Raw genomic sequence first — 16,900 nt, 5'->3', positions numbered from 1 at the left:
CTGGTACACATTTGAGGAGCCTTTTCCAAACTTATTTGAGCACAAAACACTTTAATCATATTTCTATGAACACCCTGCTATAGTCTGAATATGTTTCCTGAAGTTCATGCATTGGAAACTTAATTTCCAATGCAACAGTATTGGGAGGTGGGACCTAATAAATTATGAGGGTGCTACCTTCCTGAATGGATTTATGTCATTACCATGGGAGTGGGCTAGCTATCACAAGACTGGCCTTGTTATAAAAGCAAGTTTGGCTCCCTCTTGCTTTTGTGCTCTCTTGCCCTTTCACCTTCTGCCATGGGAAGATGAAAAACGAAGGCCCTCAACAAATAGTGGTGCTATGCTCTTGGACTTCCCAGCTTCTAGAACCATAAGACAAATGAATTTTTTTCTTTTTTTTGAGACAGAGTCTTACTCTGTTACCCAGGCTGAAGTGCAGTAGTGGGATCATGGCTCAATGCAGCCTTGACCTCCTTGGGCTCAGGTGATTCTCCCACCTCAGCCTCCCAAGGAGCTGGGACTACATGCATGCACCATCGTGCCTGGCTAATTTTTGTATTTTTTGTAGAGATGGGGTTTGCCCAGGCTGCTCACGAACTCCTGGACTCAAGCAATCCACTGCCTGCCTCAGCCTCCCAAAGTGTTGGCATTATAGACATAATTCACTGCACCGGGCTGACAAATTTCTATTGCTTATAAATTATGCAGTCTCAGGTTTTCTGTTATAGCATCACAAAACAGACTAAGATACACCCCATTGAAAAGTGTCATCTAACTTCACTTCCTCCTCATGTAGAATAAATGACTGCCTTCCTTATCTTCCTTCCAGTTTTTCAGATTATCCAGATTATCCTCATAGTCTATATCTTTTCCCTTTTCATACTGCATTAATTTTCTTTCCTAGTTATTTCCTCTCAAGACACCCTGTAATTTTGACGGAAAAGACTAAATTCCTTGTTGTCCCAACAGGAAGATAATCTCACCCAGTAAACAAACTTTTCATCGTTAGTACTGCTTTGGTCTCCGCAATAGGAGCCAGCAATTTATTTATTTCAAAGAATCTCATGTGGCAAATATAAAACAGGAACCAAAGCAGTTGTGAATAGGCCCATGGGCTCCACCTCTGTCCTCTACCAATTACCACACATGGGTTATACTAAAAACCCAGACGAGCTGACAGAGTTTCTCTTTTGGAATCATAACCTCTCTTGTGTTTTTACTCTAGGCTCTAATTACTGCTGACACCAAAAAACTACCATTGACTGGGCCCCACAAATCAATCCGAAGTCTCCCATTTCAGTACATGGCATGATCATTCACTTGTTTGCTCAAGCCAAAGACTTAGTTGTCTTCCTTGTTTCCTATCTTTACTTAAATACCACATCAAACCCATCAGCAAACCCTGTTGCCTCTAACTCCAAAATATATTCCAAATCCACTATTCACCATCATAGTCCAAAGCACCACCTTTTTCCACACTTGAGCTACTCCCACAGCCTCCGAGATGCATTTATTCTGCCCTTCCACCCCCAGTCATCCTCCACAGACTTTAAAGGGTGAATCAGATCATAATGCCTCTCCTGTAAATCTCAGCTTGTTAACACTGCACACAGGGAGGTTCTCCAGATTCACTTTCTGCTGCTACTGCCTTGGAATTTCTACTTCGTACACAAAGCACTACATATACCCCTGCATACATCTTACACTAGGCCATTCTGACTTTTTGGTCTTTACTCATGTGGTCTCCTCTACTCCAAATGCCCTCATAGTCCCTCCCCTGCTTCTTTCTAACATAGCCCTTTTAGCTCAGATAGGGCATCACCAACTTCAGGAAGCTACCCCTGACACCCCATCTCTCGGTCTGTAGTCTCCCCAAGCACACACACACACATAAACACAGGTACACACACATACTCTCACATACATAACCACCCACCCTACTGACCTACCTACTGGCTGTGTTTACCTCCTCAATCCTCTTGCAACCTCTGTACAGGTATCTATTACTACGCCTACAATGGTCTTTTATAACTTGTTTATATTACTTTTCTCTTCCACCACACTGTGAGCTCCTTAAGGGCAGAAACAATTTGACATTCATGTTGAATGTTGTATTCCCAGGAATTCTAGTACAAGGCTTATTAAAGAGTAAGTAAGTAAACATTCAGTAAATCTTTTTAAATGAATGTACAAATCAACAAAGTCTCATTCAATTAGGGAGGATAAACAAGGCTGACAACATCTTCATGATGATTTAATACAATATTAATCATATAGTTACTGAGTGCCTACTATGTTTCAAGCATTATTCTAGGCAACGGGAATACAGTAGTAAAAAAAATTTTGAATTGAATGTTTTAGCCAAAGCAATAAGACATTAATCAGATAAAGAAGCATGAGTATTGGGAAGGAAATAACAAAATTATTATTCTAAGTGATATAACTATAAAAAGAAAAGCTGTCACCAGTAAATAAATATAAGAAAAAGTACAGTCATATCTTGGAGATACTGGAAGTATAGCTGCAGACCACTCCAATAAAGTTATTATCACAATAAAGCAAGTCACATGAATTTTTGTTTCCCATTGCATATAAAAGTTATGTTTACACTATATTATAGCCTATAAGGTGTGCAACAGCATTGTATCTAAAAAAAGTGCATACCTTAGTCAAAAACACTTTATTGGTAAAAAATGCAGCCTTCAGTAAGTCATAATCTTTTTGCTGAGAGAGGGTCTTGCCTTGATGGTGATTGCTACTGACTGATTGGGGTGGTGGTGTGTGAAGGCAGGAGTGGCTGTGGCAATTTCTTAGAGAACAATAAAGTTTGCTGCATCAACTGACTCTTCCTTTCTAGAAAGATTTCTCTGTAGCATGAGATACTGTTTGATGGCATTACTGGAACTTCTTTCAGAATTGCAGTAAATCCTCTCAAACCTGATGCTGCTTTATCAATCAAGTTTATGGAATACTCTAAATTCTTTGTTGTCCTCTCTACAATGTTCACAGCATCTTCACCAGGAATATATTCCATCTAAAGAAACCCGTTTCTGGCCAGGCGCGGTGGCTCACGCCTGTAGTCCCAGCACTTTGGGAGTCTGAGGCAGGCGGATTACCTGAGGTCAGGAGTTCGACACCAGCCTGGCCAACAAGGTGAAACCCCATCTCTACTAAAAATACAAAAATTAGCCGCGTGTGGTGGCACACACCTGTAATCCCAGCTACTAGGGAGGCTGAGGCAGAAGAAATGCTTGAGCCTGGGAGGCGGAGGTTGCAGTGAGCCGAGACTATGCCACTGCGCTTCAGCCTGGCTGACAGAGCAAGACTCTGTCTCAAAAAAACAAAACAAAACAAAACAGAAAAACAGTTTCTTTGCTCATTCATAAGAACCAACTCCTCATCCATTAAAGTTAGGAGATTTTAGCAATTCAGTCCCATCTTCAGGCTTTACTTCTAATTTGAGTTCTCTTGCTTTTTCCACCACATGTGCAGTTATTTCCTCCACTGAAGTTTTAAACCCCTGAAGTCACTGATGAGGGTTGGAATCAACTCTTTCCATACTCCTGATAATGTTGATATTTTGACCTCCTCCCATGAATCATGAATGTTCTTAATGGGAGGTAGAATGGTGAGTCCTTTCAGGAAGGTTTTCAGTTTACTTTGCCCAGACCCTTGAAAGGTGGCTGGACATGGTAGTTCACGCCTGTAATCCCAGCACTTTGGGAAGCCGAAGTGGGTGGATCACGAGGTCACGAGTTCCAGACCAGCCTGACCAATATGGTGAAACCCTGTCTCTACTAAAAATACAAAAATTAGCCAGGCGTGGTGGCGCACACCTGTAATCCCAGCTACTCAGGAGGCTGAGGCAGGAGAATCACTTGAACCTGGGAGGTGGAGGTTGCAGTAAGCTGAGATTGCACCACTGCACTCTAGCCTGGGCGACAGACTGAGACTCCATCTCATAAAAAAAAAAAAGGAATCATTATCTATGGCAGTTAAAAGCAAGACTTGAAAAGTCAAAATTACCCCTTGATCCACAGGTTGCAGAATGGATGTTGTGTTAGCAGTCATGAAAACGATGTTCATCTCCTTGTACATCTAGAGCTCTTGGCTGACTAGGTGCATTGTCAATGAGGGGTAGTATTTTAAAAGAAAATTTTTTTCTCAGTAGTAGGTCTCAAAAGTTTGGCTTAAAGTATTCACTAAGCCATCCTGTAAACAGATGCGCTGTTATCCAGGTTTTATTGTTCCATTTATAGAGCACAAGCAGAGTAGATTTAGCATAATTCTTAAAGACCCTAGAATTTTCAAAACAGTAAATGAACACTGGATTCAATTTAAAGTCACCAGCTGTATTAGACCTTAATAAAAGAGTCAGCCTGTCCTTAGAAGCTTTGAAGCCAGGCATTGACTTTTCCTCGCCAGCTATGAAAGTCCTAGGTGATATCTTCTTCAAATATAAGGCTGTTTCACCTACACTGAAAATCTGTTGTTTAGTGTAGCCACCTTCATTAATGATCTTAGCTATATCTTCTGGATAATTTGCTGCAGTTTCTCCGTCAGCACTTGCTACTTCATCTTGTAATTTTATGTTATGGGGGAGTTTCTTAAATCTCATGAATCAACTTCTGCTAGCTTCAAATTTTTCTTCTGAAGCTTCCTCACCTCTCTCAGACTTCAAAGAATTGTAGAAGGTTAGGGTTTCGCTCTGGATTAGGCTTTGGTTTAAGGGAATGTCATGGCTTGTTTGAGCTCCTATCCAGACAACTCAAACTTTCTCCATATTAGCAATAAGGCAGCTTTGCTTTCTCAATATTTGTGTGCTCACTGGAATAGCACTTTTTATTTCCTTCAAGAACTTTTCCTTTTCATTCATAACTTGTCTAACTGGCACAAGAAGCCTAACTGGCACAAGAGGCCTAACTTTTAGCCTACCTTGCCTTTTGACATGCTTTCCTCACTAAGCTTAATCATTTCTAGCTTTTGGTTTAAAGTAAAAGATGTGCAATTCTTTCTTTCATGTGAACACTTAGAGGGCATATTAGGGTGATTAATTGGCCAGATTTCAATACTGTTGTGTCTCATGGAATAGGGAGGTCTGAGGAGAGAAAGTAAGACGGGGGAACATCCGGTCAATGGAGCAGTTAGAGCACACACAGTATTTATCAATTAAGTTTGCCATCCTATATGGCCACGGTTCATGGCATCTCGAAATAATTACAACAGTGATATCAAAGATCACTTATCACGGATCACCATAATAGATAATAATTATGAAAACTCTGAAATATTGGGATAATTATTCAAATGTGATATAGAGACAGGTGAGCACATGCTGTTAGAAAAATGGCACTGGTAGACTTGTTGGATTCAGGGTTGACAAACCTTCAATTTGTAAAAAGTGCAACATGTGTTTAGTGCTATACAAGCAAAAAAGCATAGTAAAATAAGGTGGGCTATATTCGATGTGACCAGCTGCAGAGACTCTACTATGAGGTTTACAGATGACTTAACAATATCAAGGAGTCAAAGCAGCAACAGCAAAAACGAAACACATACCCTTTACTATACTAAAACAGTTCCTAAAAGCTACTTTGAAACAATATCTGAAGTACATACCAAACTACATATATAACAATATCTACTACATAGCTGTTTATGATAGTAAAAGAACCAATATGTACCACATCCTGAGAATATGGAAAGTGTTTTAAAAACTATATCACACTGTGCAGCCATAAAAAATGTTGAGTGTGGTGTGATGAGAAACTGGCAGCAGCTGAGACAGCTTCAACCTTTACAGGTTACTATGGAAATCATATATCAAAAGGCTCAAAACCCACTGGTATTCTATGACCAATAATTTCTACTTCTAGAAATAGTCTAAGAACCAAATCAGAAGGGAGGTATAATGATAAATATTTCACCCAAGCAGTGTTTAAAACAGCTAAAAATAGAAAGCAACCTTAACAATTCTAAATAAGAGGATGTTTAAATTACCACATATCCATATAGTGGAATACTAAGTAGTGACTAAAAAGATGACGATATGAATGGACCGATGGAAGGGTATACTCATGACAATAGGGAAAGTCAGACTTCGCTCTTCCAGCATACTGGGATGTGTATTCTGAGGAGAAGCAAAGTATCTGGCACAGGAGATACCAATAAATACTTCTGAATGAATGAGAGGTGTCCTGGTTGTCTCTGGATACACTCTCACACACTTAACCTCTCACCTGCCCTCATTCTGGCGTTAGATTTCATGGCAGGATGTAATCAGGCAGATGGTTTCTACCTTCCTCTCTCCCCAGTATCATTAAAGTAAATTCCTTCATTTGTTTTTTCTAGTATATCTGTGTTCAAGTGGTGAGATGTTTCTTTGGAATCATTATAAAGCTTTCAGTTTGCTTGAGTAGTAAAAGCTGTTTATTCATTAGTTAATAAATGTTGAAACTATGGGACATGAGATTCATTATACTATTTTATTTTTACATGTCTGAAATTATATAGATTAATGCATTTTTTATAAGTTGGTGACATATAATTCTATGACTATTTCATAATGCAATTAATTGGAGGCAAGACATTTTACTTCTATCTTTATTTTCAGATTGCCAGAGGGAAAGCTGCATTACACCTCACTGGAATCCAATGAGAGTTTACCAGGTAATATCTACAGAGGGCTCTGAGCTCCTCGGGGTAAGCAGCCAGTGTACCTAAACTCATATTTATTACTACAGGACCAACAGGAGTATCTAAAGTCTATTGATTCTTTTAAAAAACTGTGCCCATGTTTAAAAAAAACAGTTTAAATGAACACAGAAGGGTGCTAGTGGGAAAAGGACAGCCAGTCCACAAGGAAAAATATATTCACTATTATTTCTCAAGTTTCCATAAAAAAAAAAAAAAAGACTAGTCCTTTAAAAAATTATTTTGGTTTTGTTTTGTTAAGTATGAGGTGTTTTTTTTTTTTTTTTTTTTTTTGGCGACAGGGTCTTGCTCTGTCGCCCAGGCTGGAATGCAGTGGTGCAATCTCGGCTCCCTGCAACCTCCACCTCCTGGGCTCAAGCGATTCTTTCACCTTTGCCTCCCGAGTAGCTGGGACCACAGGCACGCACCACCCATACCCAGCTAATTTTTGTATTTTTAGTAGAGATGGGGTTTCGCCATGTTGGCCAAGCTGGTCTTGAACTCCTGACCTCAAATGATCCACCTGCCTTGGCCTCCTAAACTGCTGGGATTATAGGCGTGAACTAACGCGCCCGGCCTCTTCTATTTTCTTAAGTATTATATGCTGAATATAGGCAAGTAATCTCTTGACAGCCCACAGGCATTCCTGTGGAGAGTAACACCCAGGGGTTGTTTGGTAAGATCCAGACCTACAAACATTCCAAAGTCTAATGATAATAACTCATTTACTTGTAAAGTCTAAGGAGTCAGTGGGATTTAGAAATTCTTGGTCATATAAATCTTTGTAGATAATCTTGATCTAATTTTACCTCTCATAAGCCCAAGAAAATGTCCTACATTTAAAGCCTCTAAAACATCTTCCCTGAAGAAAAATAATCATATTTAGATATTAAAAAAACAAGGTCATTTAATAAATGCATTTTAAAACATATAAAGGTGTGCCAAAAAAATTAGAAGTTGAGAAGGGACCAGGCCTGGTGGCTCAGGCCTATAATCCCAGAACTTTGGGAGGCCAATGTGGGAGGACTGCTTGAGGCCAGAAGTTTGAGACCAGCCTAGGCAACATAGCAAGACTCTGTCTCTACAAAAAATAGAAAAAGAAAAAAAGAATTTAAAAAGCTAAGGAGGGAGGAGTTTTTTAAAAAATAATAACAATAAAAGACTCTGCCATCACAAATGAACTTAGACACTAATGAAAGAGCTAAATTCCACAAGGGAGTAAAACTAAGGGGTGAACAAAGAAGATCCAAATGAGGACAGATTTCTGAAGGAGGGAAGACAGGTTCAAGGTAAGAGATGGTGACAGAAGTCCTGTGCTGCTGTGCACTCCATGAACACGGAGAGGGGAGCATCACATCAGAACCCTGCCAGACACACTACCTTTAAAGCCCTACTCCGTGAATGCAGAGATTAACCTACCCTAAAAAACCTATCAATCTGTTTTTAATCTAGTAAGTTAAACCTAAACTTATTATAGAAAAATAGGCAGGATTACATAACTTACATATAGATTGTGTATAGTCACTGGGATGTGTTAAATACATAATTGAATATTTAAGAATTTTAAAATCCTGGAAGATTATACTCCAAATTATTAACAGCGGTCATCTAGAATGAGTGTGATTAATTGAAGAGGTGAGGGTAAGAGGATTCACTTTCTAAGTTATATATTTCTGAATTGTTTTAACTTTTACAATGCATACTTGAAAATAAATGTTTAAGGCAAATATTTAAAGTAAAAAAGAAAGGAAGCAATTATTAGGAGGAAAGTTCTAAAAATTAAGCTTAATGAGATGTGAGTAGTCCTAGCAGTTATTAAAACACCATATAAAACTATAGTAACTGAAATAGTATAATACTAGCATGTGCAAATACAGTTACATTAAAAGAGTAAATAGCCCAAAATATATGTAGGTATTTAGTACATGATAAAGGCAGCATTAAAATTGTATGAAGAAAAAACAGAATGTTCAATAAATAATGTTGGGACTCCTCGTGGCCATTTGGAAAAAAATAAAATTGCATTCACTACCTCACATATTACACATAAAGATAAATTCCAGGAGTGTCAAAAGATTTAAATGTAAAAATTTTTAAATCGATGAAAGTCTTAGAATAAAACATAGAATAACTTTTACACCTCATAGTAAGGAAAACCTTTCTATCTATGATACAAAACCCAGAAGCTATAAAAGATGGCTAAAATCAACCACAGAAAAACAGAAAAGTTTTGCTCATCAAAAACAAAGCAACAAAACAAACCCCTGCCCCCTAAAAATGTAAAAAGTCAAATGATAAATGGGGAACGAACTAACTGCAATGTATGTGACTGACAAGGCACTACTTTTTTTTTTAATCATTTATAAAAAGATGGTAGAAATCACCAGGACCAAAGTGACCAAAGAGAAGAAAGGTCAAAAGCTATCAATGGACATAAAATGAAATTCAAGTGATTCTTAAAAACACGTAGAAAAATGCCTAAGCCCATTTTATATAAGAGAAATACAAATTAAAATGATAAACATCATATTTCCAATTTTTAACTTGGTCTAGATCAACAAAGTAGGTTTGTAAAGGAGAAGAAAAAGGCACTTCAGTCATTGCCAGTGGGAACGTAAAATGGTGCCATTTGACGAAGTCTGCTAAAATTAAAGAGGCACTGATCTAGCAATAATATTTATAAAAATTTATCCTATAGCCCTTCCTCATATATACAAAATGAAAACTTATTAAAAATTACGAAAAAATTAATAATTAGCTCTTAAAACAAGGCTGCTCAAACTTTTCCTCAAAAGTAGTATGATTTTCTTCTATTCATGGTAAAAATCAATATCCCACTGCAAAAGACAGCACACATAGTATCCTTTAAAATAATTTCTGATCCAATAATGACCATTTTTGCTCCTGCAATTCAAACACTAGTATATCTTAATTCATGCTTTTTATCCTCCCAAGTGACTAAGAAATATTTAATTAATGTGTGTTATCCTACTGTCACATAATGCCTGTTAACAAAATTATTTTTCTAAGAAATATAAAAACAAAAACAGCCAGATCTTATAACACATCACTTGGGCAAGAGTCTTAATATGGTTGTTTCCTCAACCCTCTCACCCCAAATTATCAGAAATATGCTGACAGAACTAGAAACGAGCTATCAGAGACAATCCAGTGCTTCTCTGACAGAAAACCCACGTCCAATCCTGGCTCTCTTCCTCTCGCATTGCTCTATGATAAAGTGACAAAAATGTAACTGATAAAAATGTCTTTTCTTACGAGGCTGACTCACAGTTGGTGACTGCTGGATTAAGTTCTGTGCACTCACCAGGGAGGGAAGATCCGGACAGTGTCCTGGGGACGGCCCCTGAGGTAGCCTGCAGTCTCCTTGGTGAAGAGAACTTTCAGGCCAGCTCCAGGCCTGGGAGCCACACTTTGGGAGGAGCTGGTGGCTGGTGACCCCAATAACTGCTCACACATGGCAACTTGCATGGCACATTCCTCATGCAGCTCTAAAATTTTCACAGTTAATACACCAGATTTTCTACCTAGAAGTTGAAGAAAAGAACAAAGCAAAAATGAAATCAAAAGACAGATGGTTCAAGCGTGAATAAAGCGTCATGAAAAAAAGATCCACATGCAGATAGCACTCTTCACCTGGAGAAAATGGTCTCCACATTTTGCAAAGTAAAACAGAGACACTACGATGCTCACTATAACACTTTTCTTTAATCAAAATAGGCCTGCATGTTGCATTTAATACATGGATTTTAAGCAGCATAAAATAAACAGTCTTCTGTCATGAAGAAATAGTCCTGTACAAATAGAAACCTTAGACCCGTCATTTTAAGGAGCATGCATTTTACTCCAAGTCTGAAATCCTTTGATGACCACAAGGAGAATATGGCCACTGTGGATTCTTCTTCTTCTTAAGGATGGACCCTCCTCTTTATTATCTGTTTTGATTCTCTGCTTTGAAATCATGTATGTTACTAGCTGGCTGCAGCTGTTCCAATGATCAGAAAGGCTAACAGTTGAAGAGTTATGTGGACTGCTGGGTATTAGAGCTCTAGATTGAAATGGGTGGAATTTGATCTGGATTCAAGTGCTGGTTTCCTTATTAAGTTGGCCAAGTTCCATGGCATTCAACTGTTAAATTGTCTTATGGGTAAAATGGAGATCCTGCCACCTGCCCCAGGAAACATTTGTTCGGATTAAATGAGATAACTGAAGTTGACAGTGTGCATAGCCTATACCCCAGAAATCTTAGGTAGGTACCCAGAAACTGTCAGATGCACCAATATACCTAAACAAGGATACACATCTCAGCGTTGTTTATAAGAGTAGAAAACTGCACCCAGCATAAATCAGAAAGATGGGTAAACCATGGTGTGTTCATACAACAGAACACTGTACGGCACTTAAAATGAGGTGAAGTAGACGTCTAAGAATCAGATGGAGAGGTCTCAAGAAATGAAAGGGGATAAACAGGATATACAGAGTATGACACCTATAATGTAATTTTAAAAAACACAGAAATCAATACAATAGTTTATGAATACAAGATAAGTATAAAAACATAAATAGAAGGATTCACAGAAAAGTCATGAAAGCCACTGTCTCTAAGGAGAGAGAAAGAGGAGTATGACTCAGGAGGGGAACCCAGAGGGTTTAAAATTAATGTGTCATATTGTTTCTATTATAAAACTATGGGAAACTAAAAAAAGACAAAGGATTGACATGTGTTACTAATTCTAGGCAGTGAGCATGCTTATGTGTTTCTATTACTCTCTGTGCTTTTTAATTAAAAAAATAAAAAAATACATAAACTGAGAACAACAAAAATGAAGGGTACAACATACTGCCTTGTTAGTAACAGATACTCACTAATATGAGTTTCTTTACCACTTCAGCCAACTAGGTTAATAGTGAATAGTAAAAATTAATATTTAGACGGTGCTAAGATTTTAATCATCTATTTCTTTCTCCCTCTCACTTTTTTTTCATTCATTTCCCATTCAACCCCAAATTTTTCATCCCTTCCTTTATCTAGGTGTCCATGACACATGTCCATATACTGGGCCCTGGGCCACCTTGCCTCCCCTAAGCACTGTCTTGGACAACTATTTCTTAAGGCAACTATTTCTGGGCACTGTCTTGGACAACTATTTCTTAAGGCAAGAAAACAGAATGGGGGAAGGATATGAATAAGCACAATGTACAAGCAGCATATAACGAGCTTCTGCTGGTCACTCTAGGGGAGGGAACAGAGGAATGAAACCAACTTGTAAAGAAAGGCACTAAGAAGTGAACACACAGATGCTTCGCCACAACAGGCATTTTGTTAATGAAAAGTAGCTCATCTTCAATTGGTAAATTGGAAAAGAAATCAGGATAATGTGGAAGTCACTTCAGTCCACAAAACTTTTTTTCCTCAGCAGGGCAGCCAGAGCAGTGTGTACAGTATTAGAGTCTTCAGAAGCAAAGGGAAAAGCCCTAGATTGAGGAGCTACAGCGGCCACAGGAGCATTTTGAGACATAATTTAATAATTTTTAAAACTTGTACCTATACTCAACTCAGGGCTCATTCCCAGCAATGCACAGGCCTGAAACCTCCCCTGTCTCCCACTGACAGCAGCAGCTGTCAGGGCTCCATGGCCACTTCTGCTCTCAAGCACCCAGGGGTCTGCTCAAGTTCAAGTGTGCCAGCTGAGCACAGGCTCTTGGTTCTGCGCACTGTGGCAGCCCCCAGCCATGCTCAGCTGCCTGCCCAAGCAGCACAAGCTCTCTTCAGAAACTAATTCTTGTCTTGGGCAGCTCAAGTCCCCATAGACCCTGACAGATTTTACAAATGCAGGCTATTATAGAAATACATAAATAGTATTACAGAAGAAATACTTATGTACCTAAGATGCATCATACTGCCTGACTACAGTTTCTTCAAAGATTACTTTATAGCAGCATGATTTAGAGTTCTTTGGGTATATATCCAGTAATGGGATGGCTGGGTCAAATGGTATTTCTAGTTCTAGATCCCTGAGGAATCGTCACACTGACTTCCACAATGGTTGAACTAGTTTACAGTCCCACCAACAGTGTAAAAGTGTTCCTATTTCTCCACATCGTCTCCAGCACCTGTTGTTTCCTGACTTTTTAATGACTGCCATTCTAACTGGTGTGAGATGGTATCTCATTGTGGTTTTGATTTGCATTTCTCTGATGGCCAGTGATGATGAGCATTTTTTCATGTGTTTTTTGGCTGCATAAATGTCTTCTTTTGAGAAGTGTCTGTTCATGTCCTTCGCCCACTTTTTGATGGGGTTGTTTTTTATTGCGGCATTATTCACAATAGCAAAGACTTGGAACCAACCCAAATGTCCAACAATGATAGACTGGATTAAGAAAATGTGGCACATATACACCATGGAATACTATGCAGCCATAAAAAATGATGAGTTCATGTCCTTTGTAGGGACATGGATGAAATTGGAAAGGATCATTCTCAGTAAACTATCACAAGAACAAAAAACCAAACACCACATATTCTCACTCACAGGTGGGAATTGAACAATGAGATCACATGGACACAGGAAGGGGAATATCACACTCTGGGGACTGTGGTGGGGTGGGGGGAGGGGGAGGGATAGCATTGGGAGATATGCCTAATGCTGGGTGACGCGTTAGCGGGTGCAGCGCACCAGCATGGCACATGTATACATATGTAACTAACCTGCACAATGTGCACATGTACCCTAAAACTTAAAGTATTAAAAAAAAAAAGATTTCTATGATAAATCTTGACAGTATTCCAGTAACTATGAATTTTGATCAAGATCTATAGCACCAAATAACTTGTAAAATAACATTTTATGATGTTGGCTATCACTGCAGTGCTGCACACAGCAGCTCATGTGGTGACTAAATAGGCCTTGGAAGCAATACTGAGCGGCGCTCCCATGGCTGTGACACTAGGTCAGGGACGGGGCTACCCTTTACGCTGAGCATTCTAAAGCTCTTTCTACAAAACATCCTCCAGGGCCTTCCTTCCCAGGAGAAAAAAAAGCAGGGTAAGCTCCTCCTTGTCTGAGAGAGAAAAAAGCAAGGGACGACTTATACCAAAAATGTGCTTGAGGCAAGCTTTTATTTTATTTTTAGAGACAGGGTCTTGCTCTGTCGCCCAGGCTGGAGTACAATGGTATGACCTTGGCTTACTGCAGCCTCGATAACCTGGGCTCAAGGGATCCTCCCACCTCAGCCTCTCAAGTAGCTGGGATGACAGGCTCGCACCACCATAACATCCAGCTAATTTTCTTATTTTTTTGTAGAGACAGGGTCTCACTTTATTGCCCAGGCTGGTCTTGAAGTCCTGGGCTCAAGTGATCTTCCTGCCTCAGCCTCTCAAAGTGCTGGGATTACAGGTGTGAGCCACCATGCCTGGCAGAAGCAAGCTTTTAATCCAAGCAGGGGATATACTCATTTTACAAACAAAGGACAATGTTTTGCAATTAGATGACTAGTACATAAAAGGCCATTTTAGTGCTACCAGGCAACATTTTCCATAACTGCTACAAGACAGCCAAAATATCACCTTGTCCAGGAAGTGTTTTCTGAATCCCAGCCAGAAGCAACTATTCCTTCCCTTGAAAATCCCCAAATACTTTAACTCTCTTGTAAGAGTGTCCTCCGTTTTAAATGGACACAGTAGCGGCTACCCCAAGAGCACTACAATCACAGGTGCAAACACAGCAAATGTACCACGAAGTGCCTCGCCATGCAAGGATGGCAGCCACTGTCACTGCCATCAGCTCTTCAAGGCATTTTCAAGGCCATTCTCATACTCGATCCACAACAACCCTACGAAATAGGTAAGGAACATATTAATCTCCCTTTGTGGCAGATGAGAAAACTGAAAAATAAAGCTAGCTGCTCATGTGACTTTCTCAAGAACAGAGAGGATGACTGGCAGGTCTAATCCCAGTAATCAAATATCCTTACAAGCCAAGGACCAAAATGTCTCTCAGATAAATGCCAGTTAAGAATAGGAAATTGTGAGTGATGGGGTTTTCCCCCCCTACTTCATTATGCTAAGACATAGGGCTTGTTTAAAATGCACAGACAGACAATGTTTCAAGTTGAGAAACGGACTCTGAGGCCTATTGCTGTGGCTGGACACAGTGAGGGTTTCAACAGAACTTGCACTGAAAAAGAAGATAACTTGTCAAGTGCTAATCATCAAAGAGAAAGTGCCACAAAGATCAAATGGAGACCACAAATACTAATATACAATAGCAAAGATGTTAAACGATTAAGAAACAGGAACAGAAAGATTCAATGAAGAAGATACACCAAGAGATCTAGTAATTTCTATCCATGCATATGCCTAGCAGATGAAACATAATTCTTAGTTAAAAATGGACAGTATTCAACTTCAAGAATAACAACATTTGCTGAATAACTGCATGAATTCGTTATTTAATCAGCTAACTGCTCTTTGAAAAGTCTTTTGGTTTAAACAACCAAGAGGCCACACACACACACACACACACAGATCTGAGCAAATGACTGAGCATGGTGGCTCACACCTGTAACCCCGGCACTTTGGGAAGCCAGGGCGGGAGGACAGCTTGAGGCCAGGAGCTCGAGGCCAGGAGTTCAAGACCAGCCTGAGCAGCACAGTGAGACCCCCCAGCTTTACAAAAATAAAAATATAAAAATGAGTCAGGCACAGTGGAGTATACTGTAGTTTCAGCTACTTGAGAGGCTGAGGCAGGAGGTTATCTTGAGCCCAGGAATTTGAGGTTATAGTAAGCTATGATCACAACACTGCACTAACTGGCCTCCCTAGTCAAGTACCTGACTCACAGAGTGAGACCCTGTCTCTCAAAAAAAAGAAAAAAAATGAAAAAAAGAAACACAAAACAATAAATTGAGCAAATGATAGAATAACAAAATATGTCTGTGACTACTGAGTTAATTAAATGCCTTTTTTGTTGTTGTTGAAATATACAGGTAGTCAGGGTCCAAGTATACTCACGTCAACTCAAGTCTTCCTAAGTAGGTTATATTGAATTAATATATGAGTATAACAAATAACTATACAAGAAAGGACAAAGTGAAGCAAGTTAGTATGAGGGGAGAGATACTGAAATTATTCTCCGTGAAGCAAGTTAGTATGAGGGGAGAGATACTGAAATTATTCTCCGTGAAGCAAGTTAGTATGAGGGGAGAGATACTGAAATTATTCTCCAATAGAGGGCAGGAACATCTGTAAGTCTTTCTAACAGAAATACTTTTCATAACATAATTGTTGCCACTAATGTTAAGTTGTCCATTTTCCAAACACTGACCCCATGGTAATTTGGAATTTTCCTCCTACATTATCGCTCTGTCTCTCTTTATCTTCAGAGATATCCCAAAAGGCTAGCCTGCCCAGTTATCTTGCTCTAAAACATATGTTCTAGTATTCCCTGAAATTGGTACTTTTGTCTTCTTCAGGTCAATTCATCAAGTGTCCACCGTTCCTTTTCCCTCTCACTCTCACCCAGCATGCATGTGAGTGTGCAGACACACACACATACACACACAGAATCATGAGCAAGCAGCAGGGGTCAGGAATGGACATCAGGGGGTTTTAAAGTCCATCTGCTTCCCATGTGGACAGGACCTCTGTCTTTAATAAACACTCTAACACTGGTTACCACCAGCTGTGATGATAATAATTCATCTTGCTGCACTCACTCCAAACTACCATGCTATATATTCAGTGTACATTTTACTATTTTTGAAATAGTATTTTATAGCTTTCCCCCAAAAATAATACATGTATCCATTACTACAATGGTTTTATTTGGGGTGTTTCTGTTAGTTACTTGTGAAGTTTAGTATCTTTAACGAACTCTATGCCCTATTTTACTGACTTCTCATAGCATTTTGGGGCTCCTAGCATTGTAAAATGAAGAAGGGTGTATACCCTGCTCTACGTTTTTCCTCCCCAACATGCTACACAATTTTAATTCCACAAAATTCCACTTTCATTGTCAAGGTTAATGTTCACAGTATACTCTATAACCTATGCCAAATCTCCATGCTCCAGCCATAGTCTGACTCCAAGAGTTAACAAATAATCAACAAATTTACATTAGCACAACTATATAAACAAAATTCAATATCTGACCAGGGTCTTAGGATTGCATTTAAATGAGAATAT

The 16,900-nt window shown here is 39.2% G+C and overlaps 1 protein-coding gene across 13 annotated transcripts in view; it reads right to left on the bottom strand.

The window, feature by feature from the left end:
• The window catches only part of SPIDR (scaffold protein involved in DNA repair), a 475,882-nt gene that overhangs the window by 285,302 nt on the left and 173,680 nt on the right, over nucleotides 1–16,900 (bottom strand). For all 13 annotated transcript variants that reach the window (XM_003823268.5, XM_008976887.5, XM_034966041.4 and 10 more), the window contains one exon: nucleotides 10,022–10,241. In XM_003823268.5, coding sequence (XP_003823316.1) covers nucleotides 10,022–10,241 — 220 coding nt within the window. The remainder of the gene's footprint in view (nucleotides 1–10,021; nucleotides 10,242–16,900) is intronic.

The sequence above is a fragment of the Pan paniscus genome, chromosome 7 (assembly GCF_029289425.2).
Source record: "Pan paniscus chromosome 7, NHGRI_mPanPan1-v2.0_pri, whole genome shotgun sequence".
Lineage (NCBI taxonomy): Eukaryota > Metazoa > Chordata > Mammalia > Primates > Hominidae > Pan > Pan paniscus.
The sequence above is the reverse complement of the archived record's forward strand: the minus strand, read 5'-3'. Positions and strand labels throughout refer to the sequence as shown.